Source organism: Rhinolophus sinicus, linkage group LG13, assembly GCF_036562045.2.
Source record: "Rhinolophus sinicus isolate RSC01 linkage group LG13, ASM3656204v1, whole genome shotgun sequence".
Classification (NCBI taxonomy): Eukaryota; Metazoa; Chordata; class Mammalia; order Chiroptera; family Rhinolophidae; genus Rhinolophus; species Rhinolophus sinicus.
This window is the reverse complement of record NC_133762.1, coordinates 16,291,128-16,315,757: the sequence shown is the minus strand read 5'-3', so window position 1 is coordinate 16,315,757 and position 24,630 is coordinate 16,291,128. Positions and strand designations below refer to the sequence as shown.

Sequence of the window (24,630 nt, the reverse complement as noted above, 5' to 3'; positions counted from 1 at the left end):
GCCAGCAAAGAAGACTTAGAAGGTTCAGCCGTTGAATTAGGGGACACTATGACATCTGGAGCCTCCTGGAGAAAGTGTCAGGGAAGAGGATGTGATATGCAGGGCTAAAGGTGTTAGAAATTGGAGGGAGAGGGTCTGAAGTGCTTTCTAGCAAGGAGAGTGTAGGTAAACTGCTCTAAGATCGCTTGATTGCCTAGCAGTACTAGAGCCCACTTGGGGTGTGATGACACAGATTTCCACTGCAAGTGGTCCGCATGTTTTGTGATTGCAGCCACCTTAACTGCTCAGGTATGGGCACAGAGTAGGGAGACAGTGGGATTTAGGTTGGGATTTTGCCAAGCAAGTCTGAAAGAAGAAGAGGGGGCGAGGGAGCTGTGTGCATGAGAGGCAGGGATTATGATGATGGGCCATGAAATCTGAGAGGATAAGGAGGGTAGTGGGGCCCGACTGCTCCGCCAAAGCCAGTCTCCGGGGCTGGTAATCACATCCCACCTTCTCATCTCCACCTGTGTTTTCTGGGGTGGCTTTTTTCTTACTCCTTCCTACCGCCTTCCAACTCCCAGCCCAAACACACACGTCCCCAGGATCCACACGCTCTGACTCAGTCTGCCCTTCATGGGGCAGCAGATGTGGTGCTTCTTTCGTGAAGTCTTTTCACTTCACCCCCAGTGACCAGTGATCTTTCCCCCCCGTCTGACCTCCTGTAGCACTGACTCTAACTGGCACTTGCTGCTCGGGATTACAGATGGCGTCTGTGTTTCACTTCTTGTACTGCGTTGTGTGGTTGCCAGGGACAGGGATATGTCCGTGTGGCCTTAGCATGCGGCACAGTTGCTGTGCAGCACGGACGTGATGAGTCAGTGAAAAGGCTCAGGTGAAACAGCGCTTTCAGTGTCACACACAGCAGTCGGGAAAGCAGTGCTTCCCAGAGACTGATGCTGTCTGTGTGACCTTGTCCCCTCATTGTCCCCTGTAGCGGTGCTGCGTTTGTGTTCCTCCTCATCATTTCGTTTCTTTACCTTGCAGGAGCATCTTTCCTTAAAGAAGTACATTGTTGACATTGTGGTTGAAAGTACAGCTCCCCTAGAGTCTCTGAAAGATGAAGAGCGGCAAAAACATAAAAAAAAAGCCAAAAGGATAAAAGCACGCATGAACTCCAGGTACTGTCAGTAGCCTTCAAAACAAAACAAAAGCAACACTCTCAGTGATGGAGCCTTTTTAATGTAAATTCAAGAAGATCTTCCACCACCACCCCCCAAAAAAGTTTAAAGTTGTTTACTTCGAGAAAGCCTTGAAAATAATACTGATGAGCCTAATTTATGGCCACTTTCTTTGATTGAGAACGAAAACTACATATCGATCTAAAGCCCTTGCCTTCACCTGTTAAGAGCTCTTATAATTTGATGCAAAAGCCCTGCCAAACTTGGCCTCCGCCAGCATTCAGTAGTATGTTTAAGTACGTGTAAACCAAGCCTATTTTTCTTTCCAACTATTGATTTTTAAATGAAGTATTAAAGAAAATCAATAGCAATCAACAAATAGGAGTCTGCTGGCTGTGGTGTCACATCTCACGACTAGGTTTAATCAGTTAGGTTGCCTGTCACAACAAGAAAAAGTTCAAGAAATATCTTGAAATTGAAAGGGATTTGTCAGACCTGTAGTTTATCATCAGCCTCAGTGACATCTGAGGATCAGACAGCTGTGTGGCACATTGTGACCCCACAAGCTTCGCGGATCCCCCGATGACTGATGAGGCTTGTAGGAGGGCACAGATGTAGTTCCTCCTTAGTAGATAATGGGAGAGAAGGGCGTCTGAGTATGTCGTCACACCTTTGTTCCCAAATGTCTCGAAAGGTGGAAAAGCTTGACCCCTGGGATTATAGAAATGTGGGTCTAGAATAATAGGGAATGGTGGTTATCTTCCTATAGTTTCCAATTTCAGATTGTAATCAGAGAAAGTGTCCATTTCATTTTACAGAATCAGGGAAAACTTCCGAGTACTCATTGGAGCGAAGAATAGAAGAGGCTTTTCTGAGTGTATTTTTTGAGGTCCCGCCAAGTTGCTAAAAATAGTTCCACAGTATACTTGCAGGGTATTACCGACTTCATTTCTAGTTTATGCTAAGAAATCGCTGGGCTCCTGGCACCGGGATGCTGTAGGGCCCGTTCTGTGGACTCTTTCTTTCCTCTCTGGCCTGTGGCTTTCTCTGTCCTCTCTTCACCAATGTTATAGCTGCAGTTTTGCTCAGACTTGGTGTGTTCTCCACCCCCAGCCCCTTGTCTTTCTCCTGTACCTCACACCCAGTCCCACCGCAGGTAATGTTAGCTTTGCTTTCAAAGGCAGCAGCATTGCACTGTTTGACTTCACTGCCTCCTGGACCAAGGCGCCATCCTTTCTGCCCCGGATTATTGCAGGAGCCCTCCTTCTAGTCTCCTTGTTTCTGCCCTTGGCTCCTTGTAGTCTGTTCTAAGCACTCCAGCCACAGTGAGCCTCTTAAGATGTCAGTTGGATCACGTCATTTTCTCTTCTCAGCGCCTCAGGGCCTTTACCTGTCAGGTTTCCTCTTTCTGGATGACTCTTCCCACGTGTGCAGCCAGCTCCCTTAACCTCCTTCAGTGTCACCATGTCAAGCCCTACATAAATGTATGTGTTGATAGAACACACGTCTCCCTTAGTGGCAGTTTCTTCTTTGTAAAATGGAGGTAATACCATGTTGATTTTTTCGGACTACATGAAACAATTATTGCCTAGCTCCTGGCACAATGCTTGGAACACATTCAACCCTGCATAACGGTTACTTTTTCTACCTTTCGTATGAAGTCAGGATTACTTGCAACTGCAAGTGGGTTCATTTCCCCATTTTGCGGTGCCTTCATGTTTTGGCTGATAGCAGTGACCATGTATAGGTTTCAAGAAGACATAATTTCATGTTTAATTCTAACTTAGTTATTCCTTCATTCCGAAGCATCACCTGTGCTACTTTGATTTTTCATATTAGGCCTATTACAGTTTGTCTTTCACATTTTTTATGAAGCAGAGTTTAATTTTTCTCCAGTCATTGATGTCTGGATTGGTATATGTTGTGACTAATTCTTTCATAGGTCACTGGACTGATTCTTTGAGACTCAGACACCTTTAGATGGACAGTTAAAATTTAAATGAGCATTTTCCTCCCCCAAAGAGAAATTTCAAGTCAAATTAAGTCAACATGAGTGGATTGCTGTAGTGACACCTGTGTTAGGTGGATGACCTGTTGTGGCTGTCAACCTACTGGTTCGGGCAAGTGGGAGGCTAGTTAGACAGTGGCTGGGAAGTGTTATCTCAGATTGTTCCAGACATTTGGTATTTAGTCGGTATAAATAACAAAAGGAAACCAAAACAAATCTTTAAATGTCTAGTGAAATTATTTCTACTGCCTCTTAAATTATCTCTAAAGTTAAATGACTATTCTTTACCACTGTTTAATTTTGCATTATACCTTTGGAGGTACAGAGATACTCAGCCACCTCAACTACCTTGTAGAAATTTACAGGGTTTCAGATTTAATCTTCATGATTTTAGCATTTCTGCAAAATAAGCACTGTTCTAAACAAGGCCTGCAAACTTAGAAATGTTTTCTGAATCTGCTCTCTGTCCTATAAGGAAATATGTACTTTTTCAGTTTTTTCCGACAGCATTTATAGTAATTTAAAGAAGCAGTCTCAGAAATCAAAGTATTAAAACTAACATAGTAATGTTCCTAATGCTGGAAGAGGAGAGATACAGCTAGGGTTTCTGCTTAACAAAAATTAGCAGTAAAATGGCTAACAGTGATTAACCTTTTCTCTTTTCAGGGCCAAGGAATATGAAAGTTTAACGGAAACAAAAAATTGTGGCTCTGACTCACCTTATAAAGCAAAGTGAGTATTTATCCTCCATTTCGGTCCTCTGGCTCTTCGGTCTCTGCCTATAACAGAAGTTTATCTGAACCATCATGCAATGCCTGTGATCACTGGCTTTGCATCTGATGCCTGCAGCTCTTTTCTCCCAACACCATGGTGTCCAACAGGGGACGATTTTGGCAGGGGACGTTTGGCTCTGTGTGGGGGTGTGTGACAGCATCTTGGTTGGTACAACTTCGGAGGTGGTGCTGCTGCCATCAGGTGCGTACAGCCAGGGATGCCATTAGCATCCTTCAGTGCACATGGCCGTCCCCACCGAAGGGAGTTAGCTCGTTGGGAGCGTCAGCTGCTCTGAGGTAGAGAAACACTGTTCTGACAGCGCAGCTTCTGGCAAGACCGCTGGTTCCTGTTGTGAGGAGACCGACTTCGCTCGGGGCTGCTGTGACGGCGCTCCTGACAGATGAGGATTGAGAGTCTCTTGCTGGGTGCAAGTGCAAGTACACAGCAGCTGAGGACTTGCCCGAACCTAAATGCTGCCGACAGGCACAGGGAGTCAGGCCCTCATGCGCTGCTGGTGCAGATGCTGCCATGAAATGCGACCGGCGCTATGAGTCGGGCTCTGGCTGTCCTCTGCTGGCACTGTGCTGCTCGCTGAAATAATGTGAGACGTGCCAAGTCTTTATATACACAGCGGGCTTTTTAAATAGTGACAAAGGTCAAGGAACACTTAACTGCCCCAAATGGGGGAATATTTATAATTGCAGAGTTGTTTACAGATACGCTGCAGCATTTTCATGTAGCAGTTACTTAATTTAAAATACAAATATTCCTGCCTGTCAAAAATAAAAGACACCCATCGATAGTCACCAGTGTTGGTCATTGCCAATGCAGTTATCCCTCTCCTTTCCAGAAAAACTCGGTCCTGCAGTCAGTGAGATGAGAGCGTTCCAAGCAGCCATCTTTATGGGTGGCTTGGGGGTGGCCTGGGGTGGAGGGGTCAGAGCAGTTTGAGGAGGGGCCCTGGCAAAGCGTGTCGAAGCCCCAGCAGGGTGAAAGGTAGGGGAGCCTAGGTGGGGGATGCTAGCGCACACAGAAACGGGGTAACATGCTGCATGTGGGGCTGGGCCAGTGTGTACGTATGTGAGGGACGTCGGGTGCAGGCTGCTCACTGAGAGGAGAGTTAAAAATAGACCAGGGAGAGCGGGAAACAGGGTGGCAACGAACTGGAATTACCGTGGTCAGTTTTACCTTGTACTTTCCAGTGTATGTAAGTAGAAACAGAAGTAACTACAGGTGTCGTGTCTGTCTGATAGATGATGTATATTAATTTACACAGTACTATGCACACATTTCCTAGCTCTTTGCACGGAGGGTGCAGCCTGGATGCAGCACCCCGAAAGCACTGAGCATGTGCGGTAATGTGAGTGTGAGGGCGAGGGGCTCCCTAGAAGGGAAAGTCTGGTTCTTGTACCACCAGAAGGGCTGCTGGCAGGCAAAAAGGAAAGGTGTCCAGTGGAGGAGGCAGCATGTGTACACTGACTTTTTTCATCTTACGTAGGGATTCCTCGAACTCTTAGAAATAGAGGCTTAAGCATATTATTTAAAAACAGAAGGGGAACCATGGGCCTTTCAAATAGAAGATGTAAAAGGAAACAGTTAATATACTCATATCTTCGTGTCCGTCTCTGTTCTATACTTTTCCAAATCTTCCCAGTGATCCTCACAAACTCCCCCAAACTTCACTGTGGTAAACGTTAGGGCTTCTTACGGAGAAACTTACATTTCACATTCTCCAGTGACAGACTGGAAGTTATGAGTTGCTGTTGCAGTTTGTTCCAGTTTTGAGAAGAAAACCTCTGGCCACACAACATCCTCCACACAGCCATTTACCTGTGTGGCAGACATCTCTCATATTGTAGGCTGGGAGTTGCGAAGCCTTCCTTTCCGTTCTGCCTTCTCCGTGCTCTGTTTTCTTTCCATGATGGAAAAATTTTGTGCCGGAAGTAACCCAAATGACAATTGCTATGTTAAAACCTGCGCCCTCTAAACGTTTGCCATTCCTGCCCTGTAGGGAAAATACGGCTTTCAGGGCTTCAGGCCTGTGACATTCTCTAATTATTTATAGTCTGGATCAAAATGTGGCGCTTTTACTCTGGAGAGGGGCTATATTCCTTGCGTTCCTGCTGTGGAGGCAGGAGTGAAGCAGAGGTTTACTCATGTTACCTAGGCATCCCCTTGATTTGGCGCTCTTCCTTGGAGGGTAGGTTCGCATGAATCCCAGGTTTGATTTACCTCAGCGTGAAACACAAGACTCTTGTGTTCTGTGGGTTACAATGGTCCTTGTGCCTCCTGAAGCACCTCGTTTGCACTGGAATGTGAGCGTTCCTGGGAAGGACACCGCTGGGTCCCCGTGCCTCCTGGGCTGGGGCTGGTGACACGATTTAGTTACACGGACGGGGTGTGTGGGGGTGTGGGGGGTGCAGGCTACCTTCAGCCAAAAGCTCCAGTGGCTGCTTATCTGTGTCACACAGTGAGGCTCGCTGCCAGGGACGAATCGGGTGGGCCTGCAGCCCATGTTCATGAGCAGGGAAACGAAACGTGCTGCTCTTACTTCTTCCCTTTTCTATATGCCTCTTCCCTTTTGCTAGATTGAGACGTGCTGTCAGTAAGTAGTACTGACAATCAGGTATTTGCTGGCTGGCTCGTGAACGCTGTTCTCTGCATTTCATTCGTCAGCTCTGATCTTCAGGAGTTCTGAAAGGAACAAATACACATTGTCTCCGCTTTTAAGATGAAGAAACGGACGGTCAGAGTAGTTCAGTAGCCTTCCCAGGGCTTACGCACGTGGGTTGTGCGGGAGCCAGAATTCCAGTGTGGCTAGTTCTGACGTCAGCGTTTGTGTGCATCGATTGGCATGTCCGAGTAAGCTCATGAGGACAGCTCAGGGTTAAGGTGGAGTTCACCAGTGCGGTTTTTCAGCTGCACGTGCTTGCAGAAATTCTAAATTCTTACATAAAGGCATTTATAGATAGACACAATTTTAATTGAGGATATTATTCATTTGTGAATGAAATCGCCTTTTTTTTTGGACTAATATGGTATGGAGACAAAAGCATGACATTTGAAGATCGAACGCCGAGGTTCATAGTCCCAGTGACCGTTACCAGCTGTGAGAAGTTGGGGAAGTCATTGAGTTTGCTTGAACCTTAGTTCTCCAGTTTGCAAACGGGTATACTAATGGGCAGTGCTTTTCAGAGGATTAGAGACGATCATGTACATGAGAATGTTTTGTCACCTGTGAGGTTAGGGACATACATCACTGAGAGTGTGAAGAGGCAGTTTCTTCTTAGACCATTCATCATCAAATACCTGTTGCGGGCACTCGTGTAGACATGGCACATCGATGAAGCTAATGCTACACTTCTGCACTGGCCACTGTGCCAGCGGTTAGCTGCAGGTGGCTGTGTGCATTGAAATCATTCAAAGTAAGGACGACCCAAAATTCACTTCCTCGGTCAAGCGCTAGCAGCCACCCTGTTGGCCAGTACTGGGAGCACGGCCATCACTGCAGCATGTTTCGCTGTCAAGCTCTGCGTGGACACACTTGCGACAGTGATCTGAAGGCCTAGTCAGATCAGACAAAGTCACGTCTGAGCTAAGGACTGAGGGACACGTAGGGACTGTCTGGGTAACAAAGAGGTGGGGAAGCCTTTCCGGAGGTATGAACGAGGAGCCTTTGCAAAGACCTCAGTGCACACAGGGCCTTTGGGAGGAGCCGCCTCCGTGGGAGGACTCCGTCTCCCTGACTGTAGCTGGGGAGACAGCAGAGTATGGACGAAGGGCAGATAGGCTGGAAGACCTGTGGCCGACAGTGAGGATTTTCTTGTTCCAGTAGCTTCCAGTTTCTCTGTGAAATGTAAGAGCTTCTGAAAGCAAGAGGGAGAACAGAAAGGGGGGTGTTGTGAAGAGATTGGGGAATGGTGTGCGAAGCCAGTCTTTGTACAGAGTGGGAGAGCAAGCAGGTGGGACAGTTCAGTAAGATCCTGGATCTGTCTCGTGCGTGGCAAGGCTTTTTCTCAGGGTCAGAAGTGGGAAGAGCAGATGTGGGCAGACCCAGCTAATGCAGGAATGCTCGCAGGGCGCTGAGAGTGTTGCCTGTCCACAGTGAGAGCTGAACACGCATCTGCGGTTACAGCACTGCTGGACTTGGGCCACTAAGAGAGGGACAAAACACGCGCCACAGAGGGAAGGTGATGCGTCCACAAGGAAGCGATTACAATGCCGGCCTGTGGGATCTATCACAGATAAAAGTGAAAGTAAGACAACAGGGCGTGGTTGTACAGTGGACACTGGAAGCATCCCGGGGAGTGGCTACTGAGTGTCTGTTGGTGAGATGCTCACGCAATTGGGAAGGAAGGGAGGGTTGCCCACAGAGGAACTGAGGAAGTAAGGGCTACGGAGACATGTTCCATCCGGTCTGCTTACTAGAATCCCACAGGCTAGGTAACACGTAAGTTAATGACAGGAGCGGTGGCAGGCAATCCCACATTGCTTGTAAATTGGAACATGGGGAGTTTGACATTGGCATTTCCCTTACAAATGCTTTTAATAGCCAAGCCTACCTTGAAGAGTTAAAGTCTAAATAGGAAAACATGCTCGGGTTCTTACGCTCATGGTTCTGTGCCATCGTACTCTCCCCTTCTCCCCATCTCTCAGCTCTTTTCTAGCTTTAGCGTTACGTTTTCACTGATGGCATCACGTGGTAACTGATGGCTGCACTGTGCTAGCTAATGCCATGGATGGATCATACTGTCCTTAGGTGGTTGTTTGTGAATAGAAGGCAGTACTAGCCTTGGGAGTGGGTTTTTTCCCTCACTTCAGGTGCTCATGGGTCAGTTTCTCATGCAAGAATGGAAGTACCTTTCGTTTCAAAATGTTCAGGAAAATGTGAAACATTATGTCTGAATCATAATGTCAGTCCCTTTCATTCATTCCTTTCCATTGCATTTTGTATTGAAGGCTTCAGCGATTAGCCAAAGATCTCCTAAAGCAACTACAAGTACAAGACAGTGGACCGTGGGCAAACACTAAGGTTTCTGCTTTAGATCGGACCCTAGGAGAGATCGCTAGAATATTGGAAAAAGAGGTATGTAACTCATCTCTGGCCTCTGGCCTCCATCTTTGTGTCTCTTTCTCACTATGACAGGACACCAGGCTATAGGGAGACTCTTAGTACATGCGTTTCTTTTGTGTTTCCAAAAGCCAGTCACCCACTGATGATGGATGCTTTTTTCTTTTCTTCTCTTTAAATTGAAGTTGTTTTCAGTTGTTTTAATTGAAGTCCTCAATAACAAAAATATGTTCTTTAGGTCATGGTTTTCTCAGTCATATTATTCTCCACACCAACAAAATGAAATTATTTTAAATGGAATTATACTAATAAGGATATACAATTTTATGGCAGAAAATATAAAGCCTTGAATTATAAAGCTCATAAATCACAGATTTTCAAAAACACCAATTTCCTCCTTGTTCCCAGCAAAAGATTTGGCAGTTTAATGACTTACCGTTGTTAAATGTTTCAATGACAGTTTAAAAAAGCCTTTAAAAAGTAATTTTAAAAGTCTTTATTATTCAATATAGGTAATTTTACATGTACAGGGAAGAAATAAAACTCCCTGTAATACCCACTGTTGACTTTTTATTGTATTTTCTGCTAATCCTTTCACTGTACATTTTTTACATCATTTTATCAGGTGAGTTTTTATCATAAATAATTTCTCATGTCTTTAAAAGTTCTTTGTAACTGAAGACGATATCACAGTTTACATACTTTGTAGCTCTTAGTTGGTTTCTAACGTAATTCCAGGTAATGGCCATATTTGTTTATTCGCTGAATTTATTTTTCTTGGTTTACAATTTATTATCTAACATCTTATATGTAAAAAGGACTGTAGTGATAAACGTAAGTACAGTGCACAGCTGAGAACTCACTGCCCCACTTCAGAGGCAAACTGTTCCCAGTGGGACTCTGCCTCACCCGCCACCCTGCTCCCGCTGAGGCAAACACTGGACACAATTAATGGGGTTCTTGTTTTGTTTCTTCAAAAGAACTTTATGGCTTTATCACATAAATGTTTTGTTAAATAATATGTTTTTTACTTTTGCTTGTATTTGACCTTTATAAAATAACATATTATAGACTTTTGTGAAGAATGGTGTTCAAAACTATGGTTGTGAGTTTTATTTAAGCTTATAAATGTGGCTGTTTTTCATTCATTTTCTCCATTGTGGGGTAATTACTTCATTGTGTTATTATAACACTACAATTTTTTTTATCAGTTTTACTGACAGTGGTCATTTGTTTTCAGGATTGGGGGGGCGGGGGAGAGAGAGAGTGCGCTGCTTACACATTCCTGCATCAGAACCGGAATTTCTCTGAAGGAGGGGGTCCCAACTCTAGTCTGGTCAGAACCTCCTGGAGTACTTGTTAAAACACAGGTCGCTGGGCCCCACCTTCAATTGTGATTTGGTGATCTGGAGTGGGTCCCGTGAACTTGTGTTTCTAACCATTCCCAAGTGACACTGCTGCGGGTGCAAGGATCAGGCTTTGAGACTCGTTGCTCTAGTCTAGGCGTGTGCCTCAGGGCTGGAATCACGGCCAGCTTGATTCACAGGGACAGCTCAGCTGCCTTTTGCCACCAGACAGACCCGTCTTCTGCAGGGGCCGAAACATCATGTCTTCAGTGGCGTTACAGCCGGGCCACGCAGAGGCCGTGCTTGTACCTCGCTCTTCCCTTTCAGTGTCAGAGTTCGGACACTGATCCTTGTCGGACATAGGCCAGGAGGTGTTTGGAGGTGGTGATATGCCCTGGAAAATCCCTCAGTGTTTTAAAATTAGCTCGTACTGATTATTTATGTTTCTATAACGGTGACTTTTACGTTGACTAAAATACCACCGTGTGCATTGTTTTACATTGAAGCAATCACTGAGTTTTTGAGGAAACAGTGAAATGATCTGTATAAGAAAGGTACTCATTATGAAAGTCTCAGTAAAGTTATTTCATTCACAAAGGGGCAATTTACTGGAATACCAGCGATTCCTTGTAATTTGGAGGAGAAGAATGCAGTCTGGCTCCTAGTCTAAATGGTCTGTGTCAGGAACCCTGCCGTGAAGCTGCTCTCAGAGTATACATTGCAGGACCACCTCCGAGTTCAAATGTACCTGCAGTAAGATCCTTTGGCTACTTTCATGACTAAAATCCCTTTTACCTAGCCACAGCAGACTCGCTTTATGTGGAATTCTGTTTGTAGACTTACACAGACATTTCAGTGTCATTCAGCTGATGATATTTAGGATTTCAGTCTAGGAATTGTAAATTAGCGTTGCTTTTTGTTTGGAAAACTGCCTGGAGTAACAGAATCACTAGAGCCCAAACCAAGTACCCGTTGAAGCACTGGAAGACAGGCAAGAAGTGACAGGGGTGGGACTGGTGGGTCGTGTGCAGGCACTCAACTGAGGAAGGGTGAGAGCTGAGGATCAAGGTGTTTAGACCTCCACATCGGGTGCTTTCTCTGGGGCTGGACACAGTTTTCCTTGGCTAATGTTCAGGAAGCTCTGAGAACTACTGTGGAGCCACATGGGTTAAACTTGTGCGGCACAGAAATGCTCTTGTAACAGGAGGGACCAGGAAACTGAGGAGACCTGGGTGACCGCGGATCTCAGGTCCCTTCTGGCTTTTTGGTTTCTGTGATTCAGTTCAGAAACAAAAAGCCTGTATCCTTTGTTGCATAAACTATGCTTTTTAGCAAACTTGAGCCACTTTTGTAATAAGCATGGTGGGCTAGAGTTTGCACCAACTCTACCAACAAAAACATCTAAAATGCTGGAAAAAACAAAAACTAATTTTCTTAAAAGCATCAAAGACCTGAGAAGAATTTGAAGAATTGCCCAGTTAAGGAAAAAGCAAGATTTGTGGAAGTTGTTCTTAGGGCCAAATTCCGTAAGACTGTTTGCTGGCACATATAGTTTATGATTGCCCAGCCCCAAGACTGAGGGGACACAAGGAAAAGCCCAGCTCCTGCCTGAGGGCTGAAGTCTAACAGGAGATTTTCCATCCACAGAGAGAGGCCACCACAGCCGACTCCCTGACATAACCTGAACCCTCTCACACCTTCCCAACTGCAAAGAATGCACCTGTGCCCAGGACAAGCGACAACTACAGTCCAGCCGTGGATGAGATTTCCAGCCCAAATTCATGTCAGCTGTATTATTTCACATGCTGGATTGAGTTGAAAGTAGGTCAATCAGTCAGTAGTCCCTGATTGATTAGTGATGTCCCTAAGAACTTGGCAGAAGGAAATGCAAGTCCCCGTTGGAAAGAAGACACCTTTATCCTAGGCCTCGGGAATTTCAGTCAAATAATTTGACAAGAACTGTAGTCACAGTCAGAAAACAAGCACAAGAGTAAATAAGTCATTATGAGGAAGAGCATGCAGAAACTAGAAGAGTGAGGCCTTGTAAATATCAGTCACACATCAGAAAACTCTAATTCTGATCTTTTAAAAAGAGGAAACATCTATAGCTATGGACCTAACAGCAGTGACAGAGTAGGTCATTCAGAGCAGTCTTCCCACTGATGACTGTTAATAAGCTAGACAAAACTACAAACAGCAACAGAATTTCTATCAAAGTTGTGAAGTACTGGGCTGAGATCCGGGAGCATGGCTTTTTGGGCATGGGTACAGTTGGCGATCCAAAAGAGGTGGGTGAGAAGCTAAGCGGAGCTTTTGACATTGTTGTAGGACTAGTGGGAAAAATGTGGGAGTCTAGGGACTGTAGCGAAACCCCAAGACCTGGGTTCCTATCTGAAGGGCGCACTGGGAGAGAGGGCAGCCAGGAAGTACTCCTTCACTGCGCGCTGCAGCTCAGTTCCCGGTCACCTGGGGGCTGGGGAAATCCTCTGAAAAAAGAGGAACATGATCTTGCATTGCTAATTCTCCCAAATACCTCAGAAAAGCAAATGGACAATGTGCTCTGGAGGAAGAGAATAGCAACCAAAGTCTCAAAGTATTTCAACAAAGTGCTTTTCCATACAGTGTCTGACAGAGGAGGACGATTAGGCATTTATAAAGGGGCAAGTCGAGGTGGATAAAAATCACGGAGACAGACCCCCAGGGGCTCCAGGACCACGCCTACCGTGTTCAAGGATATAAATGTTTTGTAACAGGTAGAGCACATGGGAAAGAAAACAGAAATTTGAGAACTGAACATTTTAGTAACCAAAATTAAGAAAACGGTGCACTAGGTAACTGCAGAATGAACCAGCTGAAGAGAGAATTCGTGAACCCCTAGATAGGTCATAAGAAAGAAGCCAAAATGGGTTACAGGGCTCAACTGCATAATGACAGATGGAAACTAGACTTGGTGGTGAGCACAATGTTACATACACAGACGTCGAATTGTAATGTTGTACACCTGAAAGTGATGTAATGTTGTAATCCAATGTTACCTAAATAAAAAAGAAAACTTAACAAAATAAAAATAAAAGAAGGAATCCAGACTGAAACATGGAAAAAAGAAGATGAGGAAAATACAGAAAAAAGTGTAAGAGGCATATAAATGAAAAGGTGTAATTTATGTATAATTATTCAGGAGAAAAAGAGTGAAGATAATAGAGCAGAAACAGTATTTGGAAGTGATTATCATTTAGAACTTTGTAAAACTTAAGAATCAAACCACAGATTCAAGAAGCCCAAGCAGGGAAAATCAAAAGAAATCTACACTTGCAGACGTGATAGTTAAACTAAAGAAGAAAAAATTACCACCAATGTCATTTATGAACTTGGATTCAAAATTCCTAAACAAAATTTCGGCAGACCAATTCATACCATGTATAAAAAGAATAATATATCCCCATAACGTTGAATTTATTAAAGATAATTCAAGATTGGTTAAATATTGGAAAATCAATCACAGCTTTCTTACATTAACAGAGTAGAAGAAACATGTTCATTTCAAAAGATGCAGCAAAAGAATTTATGTACAATATCAAGTCAGTTCATGGTAGTAACCAGGAATAGAAAGGAATTTCCATACTGACAAATTGTATCTACAAAAATAGATAGTTGACACCACAAACTAATAAATAAGTTTAACAAGGCTGCTAGATATAAGGATAGTATATAAAAATCTGTTGTGTTTATAATATCAAAATATTAAATATGTAGAAGTAAGTCTGTCTTGTTTAGGGATTGGAAAACTCACCACAGTAAATATGTCTTTTCTCTTTAAACTGGTGAATAGATTCAGTGCGGGCCCAATTAAAATTCTGTATATTGTGGAATTAAACCTGTATTTTGTAGAAGTTGCAATGCAGATTACAAAATTAAAATTTGGAATTTCAGTGAACCAGTAATGGCCAAGATACTGTTTGGGGCGGGGGGGGGATGATGTGACAGGATTTGCTATAACAGGCATCAAAACTTACCATAAAGCAGCAGTAATTAAGATACAAAGATGGAGAAAAAGAAGAATGGAACATAGTTGAATTCATAAATAGTGCTGTTCAAATGTGTATGCTAGATGCATGACACGTGAGTCCCTTGTTTATGTACGTATGTATGGAAAAAGGCACTGCCAGGCATTACGGAAAGGTGTGGTCTGTTCTGTGAATGATGCTGTAATGATTGAATAGCCTTATTTTTAAAAAATGAAACTTTACCTCACAGCATTAACAAAAAAATAACAGATGGACCTTTACGGAAAAAGAAAGAACAACCTTTTAGGAGTTAACGAAGAAAAATATCTTCTTAACTTTGGAGTTTTTGCCTGGACAAGAAAAGGACACAAAAGACATTAGCCATAAAAGAAAGTGTTGATAAATTTGCATTAAAAATAGGAACTTGTATTCATCAAAAGGCACCAGAAAAAGAATATGAAGGCAAACAACAGAATCCGTGAAAATATTTATATTTCGAACCTGCAAAGAAGTGGTATCCAGAGTGTATAAGGAATTCCTACAACTGAATGAGAAAAGGACAACCCAGTAGGAAAATGGTCACGAGAACAGGTATTACAAAAGGAGCAAACTAAATAGCCAATTAATGAATGCAAAGATAGTCAATCTCTGTAATCATCAGGAAAATTCAAATTAAAAACTCAGAGCCACTGTGCTTCACCTATCAGAATGGCACAAAATAAAGACCTAGATCACTGTTCCAGTATTGGCCTATATCTAGAGCAGTGGGAAAGCTCGTACGTTGCTTGGGATAGTCTGAGTTGGCACTTCCACTTCAGGAGGCAGTGTTCTGTCACCAGCTGGAGCTGCAGACAGCGTATCATGTTGGAGCTGTGGGTCTGTGCCCTGGAGGAACCAGGGCGTCTGGGCATCAGGAGACTTGCACACAAATATTCACGGCCGCATTGTTTGTGATGACCACACACGGGATATAGCCCCAGTACCCATCCATCGACTGCTGGATGTATCAGTTATGGCATGTTCCTATCGGGGAATATATTCACCAATACAAGGGGATGAACCACCACTGTGGGTAACGAAGTGGAAGTCCCCACAGTGTTGAGTGAGCAGAACATGTTGACACACACACTCGTCTGTATTATCTCAGAATGTCGGTAACACTATAAAGAAGATAAAAATATTTCTCATAAGAACTAGGAAGTGATGACTCAGATAGGAGGTGCGAGGTGTGATCAGGAAGTTGATGGAGGTGGCTTCCCGAGTGCTTCCAGTCTTTTTCTTGATCAGATGGCAGTTCCACAATGTGTAAATTATTCTTTACGTTGTACTTACCTTTCTAAAAAAGTTTTCTGACTTTTCTGTATGTTTATGTTTCACAACAAAGTCACATTAAAAATTCAGGTTAAAATACAGTGTCTTCTCCAAAAACTCTTTCTTGCAGAAACGTTTAATTGTTTCAAATGAGAGTTTCCAAAACATTCTGTATATGCAGAAGCATTTTCCTCATTCTTGACACCATATGCAATGCGGTCCAGCGAGCATGGTTTGTGTTTGCATTGGCTCTCTTCGTTGCTCTATGACAAGGAACATCACATTTCAGTTTGGATGGTAACAGCGTCCCAGAAGCATTCTGTGGGTTATCAGAAACATGAGACATTTGTATGCTGTGACTGTAAGTAAACAGTGCGAGCAGATGGATTGCACGTGGACTTGGCCAGTTGCTTTTCGTGACTTTGAGTCCTGCCAGATTTAAATAGAGATTCAGCTGTGCATCTCTTGAACCTGAATAAGCAAACCACATAACTGGCTGCATTCAGAATTGGAAATGAATTGAGAGATGTCGTGTCACATGACATGTGACAGCTATAGCACAGCTCACCGTGCTCTGGTGTTTTCGGAATTCATCTTAGAAAACTCCAACAGATACTGTAGAAGGCAGAAAGGTAGAAACTCTTCTCTACACACTTTTTTCCCTTTTCTCTCCCTGCTTTTTGCCAACTGAGGTCTGTGGCCATTTAACATGCGCCTAAGCTCAGAGGAGAGAAACCAGTGCTCTCAGAGAGCTTTTCAACCAATAGTGTTCAGAAAACTGCGCTCAGGTCCTGTGTCCTGGATGCTGCCTGTTCACCAGGTCTCACGGTTTGCTTTTGCTTCTCTTATTTTCAGCTAGAATTCTTCACTTGAGAGGAACTGAAAAACATTCGATCCTGGAAACCTCTGATTTTGATCCCCTCTCGCAATAAGTTCTTGATTTATGTAGTTGTTTGTTTATAGTAGCTGATAAATAACTATATCATTGTCAGAGGGTGACAAGTATATCGTATGACCCGAAGGAAAATCAAAATGCTGTTCGTACCCTCTTCAGCTAGCTTGCATTAGAAGTATCCTATAAGGAAAATGGGATTAATTATTACTTCAGGAGTCTGACAGAGGTTTAATTTATATGTGGCTTGTCGTTTTAAAAAAGAAACAAAGAAGTAAAAGAAAGGAAGAAGTGTGTGTGTTTTGTTTTAGGCGGTGGTTCCATAGCTGTGTGCAGTTGCCAAAAGTCATCAAACCGAATACCGAAATCTGTGCATTTCAGTATATGTTAACTATATCTCAGTAAAAAAACCAGTTAGTTAATAATTGTTTCATAATAGTTTATATTACTTTTCAGACGTTGAGACTTGCCTTTTTCAAAACACACTGTTTTAGTCACTGTGGCTTCTTTGTGGAAAGTACTCTTTTAAAAGCAAATAAATTTGTTGTAAAAACTCCATGACGGATATTGATGATGAGAGTTTATAGAAATATTTTTCACACAATTTGTGATATTTCCTATTGTGATTATGCAAATTAACTCTGTGTGGACTCTTTTAAAATTCTTTTAAAAACCTCTTGCTTTATGTAATAGAAGACACAGAAATTTCCCTAAAACACACTTGCACAGAATAATGAGTAATTGGAATGGCCAAAATCTCGGTCACCATTAGTTGAGCAACAGAACTTTACCAGCACCCCAGAACCCTCCAACCCACCCACATTTCTTTGGCCAGTCATACCTTTCTCTGAATAGTTGGATAAACTATCACTTTGACTTTTGGGGAACCACTTTTATACTTTTCTGTATAGTTTTATCACCTAAGCATCCATCCCTAAATAACACACGCCATTTTGTTCATTGTTTTCTGGCTGACTTGCAGATTCAGTGACCCTTGTTTCTTATCCTGCTTTCTGTTTTGGGGTTTTGAGTTCTTTCGGTATCCACACTCTTTGACTTCTTTGTCATGTTCTTTTGTGTAACTGCTACAGATTTTTCCCTTGTGGTTACCATGTGACTTACATAAAATATCTTAAAATTGTAACCCACTATTTTCAGCTGGTAACAACGTCAGTAGAATTCCAAAACTCTATACTTTTACTTCTCCCCCCCTCCCATTTTAGGTAATTACTCTTACAATTTACATATTTGTTTACTGTGTAACTGCTAGCAGATTACTGCAGTTGTGGCTACTTTTATTCCGTTCCTTTTTGAGCTTTGCCCCCTCATGTAATCTGTCCTGGTCTCTGGGGGGGTGGAACCCTGTGTTCCAGGGCTCTCACTGGGGCCTTGCTCTTCATTAGTTGTTGGTTGTTCTCGTAAGGGGGAATGAAGAGAGGAATGGCCTATGTCACTGTCTTGGTCATGTCACTCCCTTCCTGCATTTTATTTTGTTGTTAAACATTATCTATTAGAAATAATGCTACGATAAACATTCAGGTATAGGTTTTTGCATCGCCATAGTTCTTTGGGGCATGTGTCTAGAAATGGAACTGCTTAATTGTATAGTAAGTTCTCTATTTAACTTTTTGAGAATCTGGCAAGCTTTTCCAGAGTTGCTGTGCCATTTTATATTCCCACTAGCAACATAAGAAGCTTCCAGTTTCTCCACACCCTTGTTAATTTCTGCCTTTTTAAATAAAGATGTCCTAGTGGCTGAAGTGGTATCTCATTGTGATTTGATTTGCGTTTCCCTCGGAGCTAATGATACCGAACATCTGCATGCATATACTGGCTATTTGTGTTTCTTCTTTGGAGAATTTTCTGTTCGAATTCTTTGCCCATTTTTTAAACTGCGTTATGTATTATTGCTGAGTTGTAAGTATCCTTTATATATCTGGCTCTAAGTCCCTTATTAGCAATATTATTTGCAATTTTTTTCTCCCATTACTTGGGTTGTCTTTTCACTTTCTTGATGGTGTCCTTTGAAGCCAAACAGTTTTAATTTTGATGAAGTCCGATTTATCTGTTTTTTTGCTTTGGTTGGTTGTGGCTTTTGTGTCTTAAACTGAGGTCATGAGATGGAGGTCTTAATTTTAGGGAATTCCGTACCTGGGGAGTGCAAGCCTTCCCAAAATAGAAGCCAGCCTCCCTTGCAGCTTGGCACAGGCATATGACCTAAGGTCTTCTGTTTTGAAGCCCTAATGCCAGATTTTGAATCTGAATCTAGGGAGTCTAGAAAGGCACGACGAACAATTCATTCCATTAAGGGTAGCAGCAGACGCCTTGGTGTCCAGGTTTCAGCAGTGGCAGGGCACGCACCCTTCCATCCACATGCCAGCTGCCGGGCTGTGCCTGTACTATGTCTGCACTGAAAATCTCCCTCTTCCCATCACTAGTCCATTCCTTCATTGAATCCGTTGGGAGGGAAAATGCTAACTGGGAACCTGCTTCCCATTATTTTAAATGAGGGAAAAAATGCCTTAGATGTCGATCTTAAACCAGTTTCCTTAGCTGCACTCTAACATTGTAAAATGCATATATGAATGCTAAATAGTCATGTCAGGATGTCAGATGTTTACAACATCAGAGCAGGTAATACAGTTGTTAATATTAATATTTTGCTTTGCATGCAGTGGTACACAGTACACATTCCCTTTATTGACAGTCTGTGCATTTCACAAAACGTCTGTATGTGATCCTTATATATAGTCTGGGAGTTCTGTTTGGAGTGTAATCCATCTGCATATCACTGTAATTAAAATGCACTGAGTTTGGGGCATATATAAATTTTTCTGTACACCTATCAGCTGAAAAACTTTGTGTTGAGAGATCAGTATGGTCTATGAAGTTTGGGTATCACAAACCAAGAGGCCTTCGGCCAAGAAGATGTCACTTGTAGCAACATTCTGTAGAGGCATGCCTGTTTTTACTGTGTGCCTGAGCCATGCAGGGTACCGTCCACACGCTGCTATTCTGGTCTGCAAGCCCAGGTTTTAAATAGAACCGTCTGGTGTTTCCTAAGCCTGTCCTAGATACCCTAACACACACACACACACACACACACACACACACACACACACACACACACACAGAGGGAGGGAGGGAGGGAGGGAGGGAGGGAGGGAGGGAGGGAGGGAGAAAGTGAAAGCAACATTCTTCCTTTTTCTTTAACAACCCACTCCTCTGACTTTATGGGAAATCATAAAACATCTCATCAGACGAGTTCTTGATTCTAATCCTAGGTTGGTTGGGGTATAACCCTACGCATGTCACTTCCCTAAGCTACGATTTCTTTGTAGTATGAAAAGTAGATTGAATTAGAAGATCTCTAGGGTTCTGTCTGGCTCTAAAATTATTTGTTTTACTTCAAACACATCATGTATGCAGATCATGTCAGTGGAAAATATTCAGATGAGGGCAACGGTTTTTAAAGCTTCTCTTTTCTAGAAGTGGAGAATTTTCCTAAACAGTTTTTATTCTGTAAGAACTCTTAGGACAACCCAGGTGTTCCTTTTACTTAGAAATTATATACTGATCTTACAGGGTAGAAACTCAGTGATCAAATTGTTTTCTATATCTGTTTATTTTGTTGATTTAAAGTATGTTAGCAGCTGGTGTTAAGGGAAAGCAAAAAAATGCTCCTTCTATCGTGTGTTTCTAGGTGGAAGTCTGCAGTAGGAGAAAAGCAGTCGGAAGATAAATTTGGCAGTGTTAATAGGCAAGCCCTCACTGGAGTATTTTTTCTTTTGCAAGCATTACTCTGCCACCAGTGAAGTCTCATTATTTCTAAGTGTCCTAATCAATAAGGTCAGGGAAGATGGATTTCAGGAGCGGCCACTGTGTTTATGACAAGAAGCGCATGGAGTCATTTATGGGAGTGGGCAGTAATTCTCCTGTTAACTAGCAAGTCAAGGGATCAGTAAGCCCATCTGACATGTCTTTAGGAGGCGCGGAAATCTCAGTGGTGTCCATCACTGACAGAGGAGGAGACTCATATTGTTAATTGAATTTCCCTAAAGAACAAAAATATACTGTCATGTGGGGGAAGGGGAGAAGGAGCAAAGCCATACAAGTCTCCAGCAGGTATGAGTAGGTTGCATTGATTTTCCTCTGCTAATGGCCTGGAATGGATACAGACCGTCCTTAGAAAATATACAGTTGATCACAGCAGCTCCTTTTTACTTTCGACTTTCAGAATTGTATCAAGAGTATTTCAAATAAAAACATGTAATTAAATATCTAGGATTGTAAAATAAAACATTGCAGTACCGTCCTGTTACAGTAAGGTGTGTTACAGAAAATGTGTGACACTTAAACCTCTTTCATTATCTGCTGTGACCATGACTAAGGACCAGATGATATTCAGAGATGTGAGAGTACTGGAGTTTATTGGGTTGTTCCTCTGATTGGGGGATGCGGACGTGCACAGAGCCTTTTTTACAGAACAAGAATTTTTACTACTATATTACTTGTTCATTGTTAAAAGCAGTTAAGTGATACATAAACATATAATAGAATAAGTGAAAGCCTCCTCCTACTCCCTCTTCTCAGACATAACAACTGTTAACAGTTTGGCAAAAGTCCTTCCATACTTCTTGTCTGTGTGTATATCCTGTGCATACACACACATTTTTTTTTCTCATTAAAAAAAATATATTTCTGCGTGTATTGGTAAACCATTCTTTTCAGTGGGGAGCGGGCTGTATTATCCCACGTCAGCACTAGCTGGGGAGTTTTATTTTAAAAAATGGCCACACATGGCTTAAGAAAAATTCAGCCATCCAAAAGGGAATGCAGTGAAAAGGAAATCCCTCTGTTACTTTACCCAGGGAATTCTTTTTAAACACTCTGGACTTCTCCGTGGAATATTTTTGCCAGTAGCTTAGGTAACCATTTCCCTATAGACCGACATTTGTTTGGATTGTTTTGGGATTTTGCTTTTTCAAAAAGTGCTTCGGTGTACGTCCCTGGACATACACCATCTTGGACTTGGGCTTTGTTTCTGGGTTACATTTACTAGATGTGGCATTGAAATTTTAATTAAAACAAAAAAGCCAGATTACCTTTCAGACATGTTAAAAGGTGGTAGCTTAGCCGATGTACTCGGGATCAGTAGTTAGTCGGTTAAGCCGCAAAGTCAAACTGAGGAAGTCGTGTTAGCACGTTAGGTCTGTCCTCACTTACCAGTCTTCTAATGTAGGAACAAAGCTGCTCTTTGTGAGTCGTTTTCTTCTTTGGAATTCCATGGAGTTACTCGTATACAAGTACGAATCCCTATAATCCAATACCTACAAATTTCACTTTCTGGTTTTTTCAAGTGCAGAACAATCTAAGTTCACAATCGGTTCCCTGGATTTTTACTTTACTTCTCTCATTTTTTTTCACGTGTCTCCCTTACACCTAATTTACTGGCAGTTTTGTGTAGCACTTGCCATTATTGAATCTTTCTGAAGCAATCAACTTACTTTTTGTAGAAACTTTTTATTCTAATATGTCATTCTAATATATTTTTACTTGACATTTTGTTAAACTATATACCACGGTGAAGAGTCAATGGACATATACTTGTTTTGGGCATGACTGAGCCTATTCATGGTCACACTCAGAGGCAAGATGTTCACTGGGGGGTCGGCATCTGTCTGCATGTTTCCCAGAGGAAGTGGAGAGTGTCCCTTAATCCATCATTTTGGCTCAGTGGAGGCCAGGGACAGAGAGAAGTCTCTCGAATGCCTGTTTGTGGTTTACAAGCACCCCTTTCACACATCCTTGCTGACGATAGGCATCGTTAATCCATAGTGTGTGTTAAAGCCGGGAAGTGTTTGCCAGTGAACACCAACAGCGAGACCCAGGCATCGATTGAGCATCTACCCTTGTAACACTTTGGGCTGCTGTCTCGTGAACTCGTTACAGTAACCCTATAATGTTAGATCTGATGTTATCCCCATTTTTAAGAAAAGACATTGAGACACAGAGATTAACTAACTCGGCCAAAGTCACATTGTAAGTGTAAAGCTAAGAGTCAAAGATATTTTTATTATAATAAATTTACTGCGTGACATAATAAATTTACCGCATGAATTCAGTATTTCAATGTCATATATTCACACAATAAGTTAGAACATTCTGGCAAAATACAGCAGTTGTCTCTGTAGTATATAAAATTTATTTTCCTTTCATGACATATCTTGCAGAATGGTTTGTAACATATGCAGTAAGTCCATACTGAGCCTACATGGTACTTACCTCTTTTTACAATCATTGGAATAGAACTGCTGAATGTTAGAAGCTACGTGACCATCACAGTTATGTAGTCAGCTCTCTATCTACTTGTTTGTGACGTGGGAGTGAGAAATGCTGATGCTTCCAGACTCGAAGCGCATCAACTGTGTATATTCAAACCGGAATTTCCTGCACTTGTAGCAGAAGGTGACGTGGCCTTGGAGTGTGCATGAGAAACCAATCTGTCCGTAAGCAAAAACGTTAAATCCATTTCTGTAGACCTCCTGAGTGCATCTCTCTAGCTTGTTTCAAAGCACAAGTCAAGACCTGTGTTTCTGTTTCCATCGAGTTTTACCTCTTCTATAGGCAGTATCCAAACCTAAGTGAGGGAGACAGACAGATACACTCCACCTTTCTAAGCCGTAGTTGCTGGAAAGTGTTTTGTTTGCTAACACTCTTTATTGAGGGTAACCTTTAATTTCCACATAACCCATCTGCAAGATGATGCTTTTGGCATTGCAATTTCAAAAGAAGAAAAAATACTCTGTACTTTACCCCGTGCTCTTCAGTTTTCTCTAGATGGAAAATACTAGTAAATGGCCAACTTTGTTGAATAAAAATGACCTGCAGATCCTGCTGAGCCCTTGTATGAGTATTTCTGTGGGACATTTTGAGAACTAGAATTACAAAACGCATGTTGCATCCAGCCTTTTGTGAGAGCTCCTCTTCTTTCCTTTTGAGATCCCTACGTTAAGGTCAAGTCGTCAGGCGTGTAACTGTGCTCTCAACTCAGTGGTGAAGGAGACAGAGGGCTGCAGTCCCTTCGCCACTGGGCTCCTGGCTGCAGTGATAACTGAGCGTAGCATGCTCGGGGTAGATCCCCGTTTTCCTGATTGGAAATCTCTGGCAAAGTAAAAGACTGGACATCCCATTATGAAAAGCCCCAGCGCATGTGTCGTACCCTCTGGAAGCGTTTGCCACAGGCCGCCCTGCCCCTTCTGCACTCATACACCCACTCGCTGTGCTGTGTCGCCCTCACTCCTGAACTGCTCTTCCTTTTTCACCCCGTTCTCCTAGCACTTGCATTGCTGTGCCGTAGTGCTTCTCAACGCTGTGCCTCGGAGTTCATCAGGACATTTTTAAGACGTAAATACGGAGATGACTGGCTGATTATCTCTTCTTTGTTTTTTTACATTTTTTACCATAAAAATTGACATGAAAAAGCTGCCAGGGACCACCAGAGACTTAACTAACTGAAACCCTCCACCAGTAACGTTCAGATGCAGCCCAGGTTGAGCATCATTGCTCTTCCAGAATAGTTCATCTGCTTGTTGTCTTCTCAGAGGATTGTAGAGCCTTGCAGGACGCTTTAGCCTCTGTGTCCCTGGAAGCTAGCCCAGTGTCTGTCAGGTTACTAGCTGCTCAGAGGCTCACTGAAGAAGCCACAAAATGACTGAGTGGATGAGATTTGTAGTTCACGAGCAAAAGGACGAAGAGTAAGCTAATGGCGTTTGCAGATGTAACAGGTTCTGTGGAAAGGGGTGAGCTGTGCTCTTCCAGTTTCTTGAGGGTAGGGTGAGAAGTCGGCCAAAAGGCACAACTTCCTAGACGAGGCATTGGGAAGACTTTCTTGCCTGTAGAGATTATTCAGCTGTATCAACACATAGGTGAGTTGTGAAGGGTGTGCACTTCCTTCCATAAGATGGTAGTTAGAAATGTGGGCCTGTACACTGGAGATGGAAGCACAGCCCTCCGTGATGTGTGGTTCTAAGCTTTGGGGCCAGGACAGATTTGGTGGAAGAA

At 42.8% G+C, this 24,630-nt stretch overlaps 1 protein-coding gene across 35 annotated transcripts in view; it reads left to right on the top strand.

The window, feature by feature from the left end:
- The window catches only part of SCAPER (S-phase cyclin A associated protein in the ER), a 221,071-nt gene that overhangs the window by 104,134 nt on the left and 92,307 nt on the right, over nucleotides 1–24,630 (top strand). For all 35 annotated transcript variants that reach the window (XM_074318185.1, XM_074318193.1, XM_074318192.1 and 32 more), the window contains 3 exons: nucleotides 1,027–1,160; nucleotides 3,835–3,900; nucleotides 8,902–9,028. In XM_074318185.1, the coding sequence (XP_074174286.1) occupies nucleotides 1,027–1,160; nucleotides 3,835–3,900; nucleotides 8,902–9,028 (327 nt within the window). The remainder of the gene's footprint in view (nucleotides 1–1,026; nucleotides 1,161–3,834; nucleotides 3,901–8,901; nucleotides 9,029–24,630) is intronic.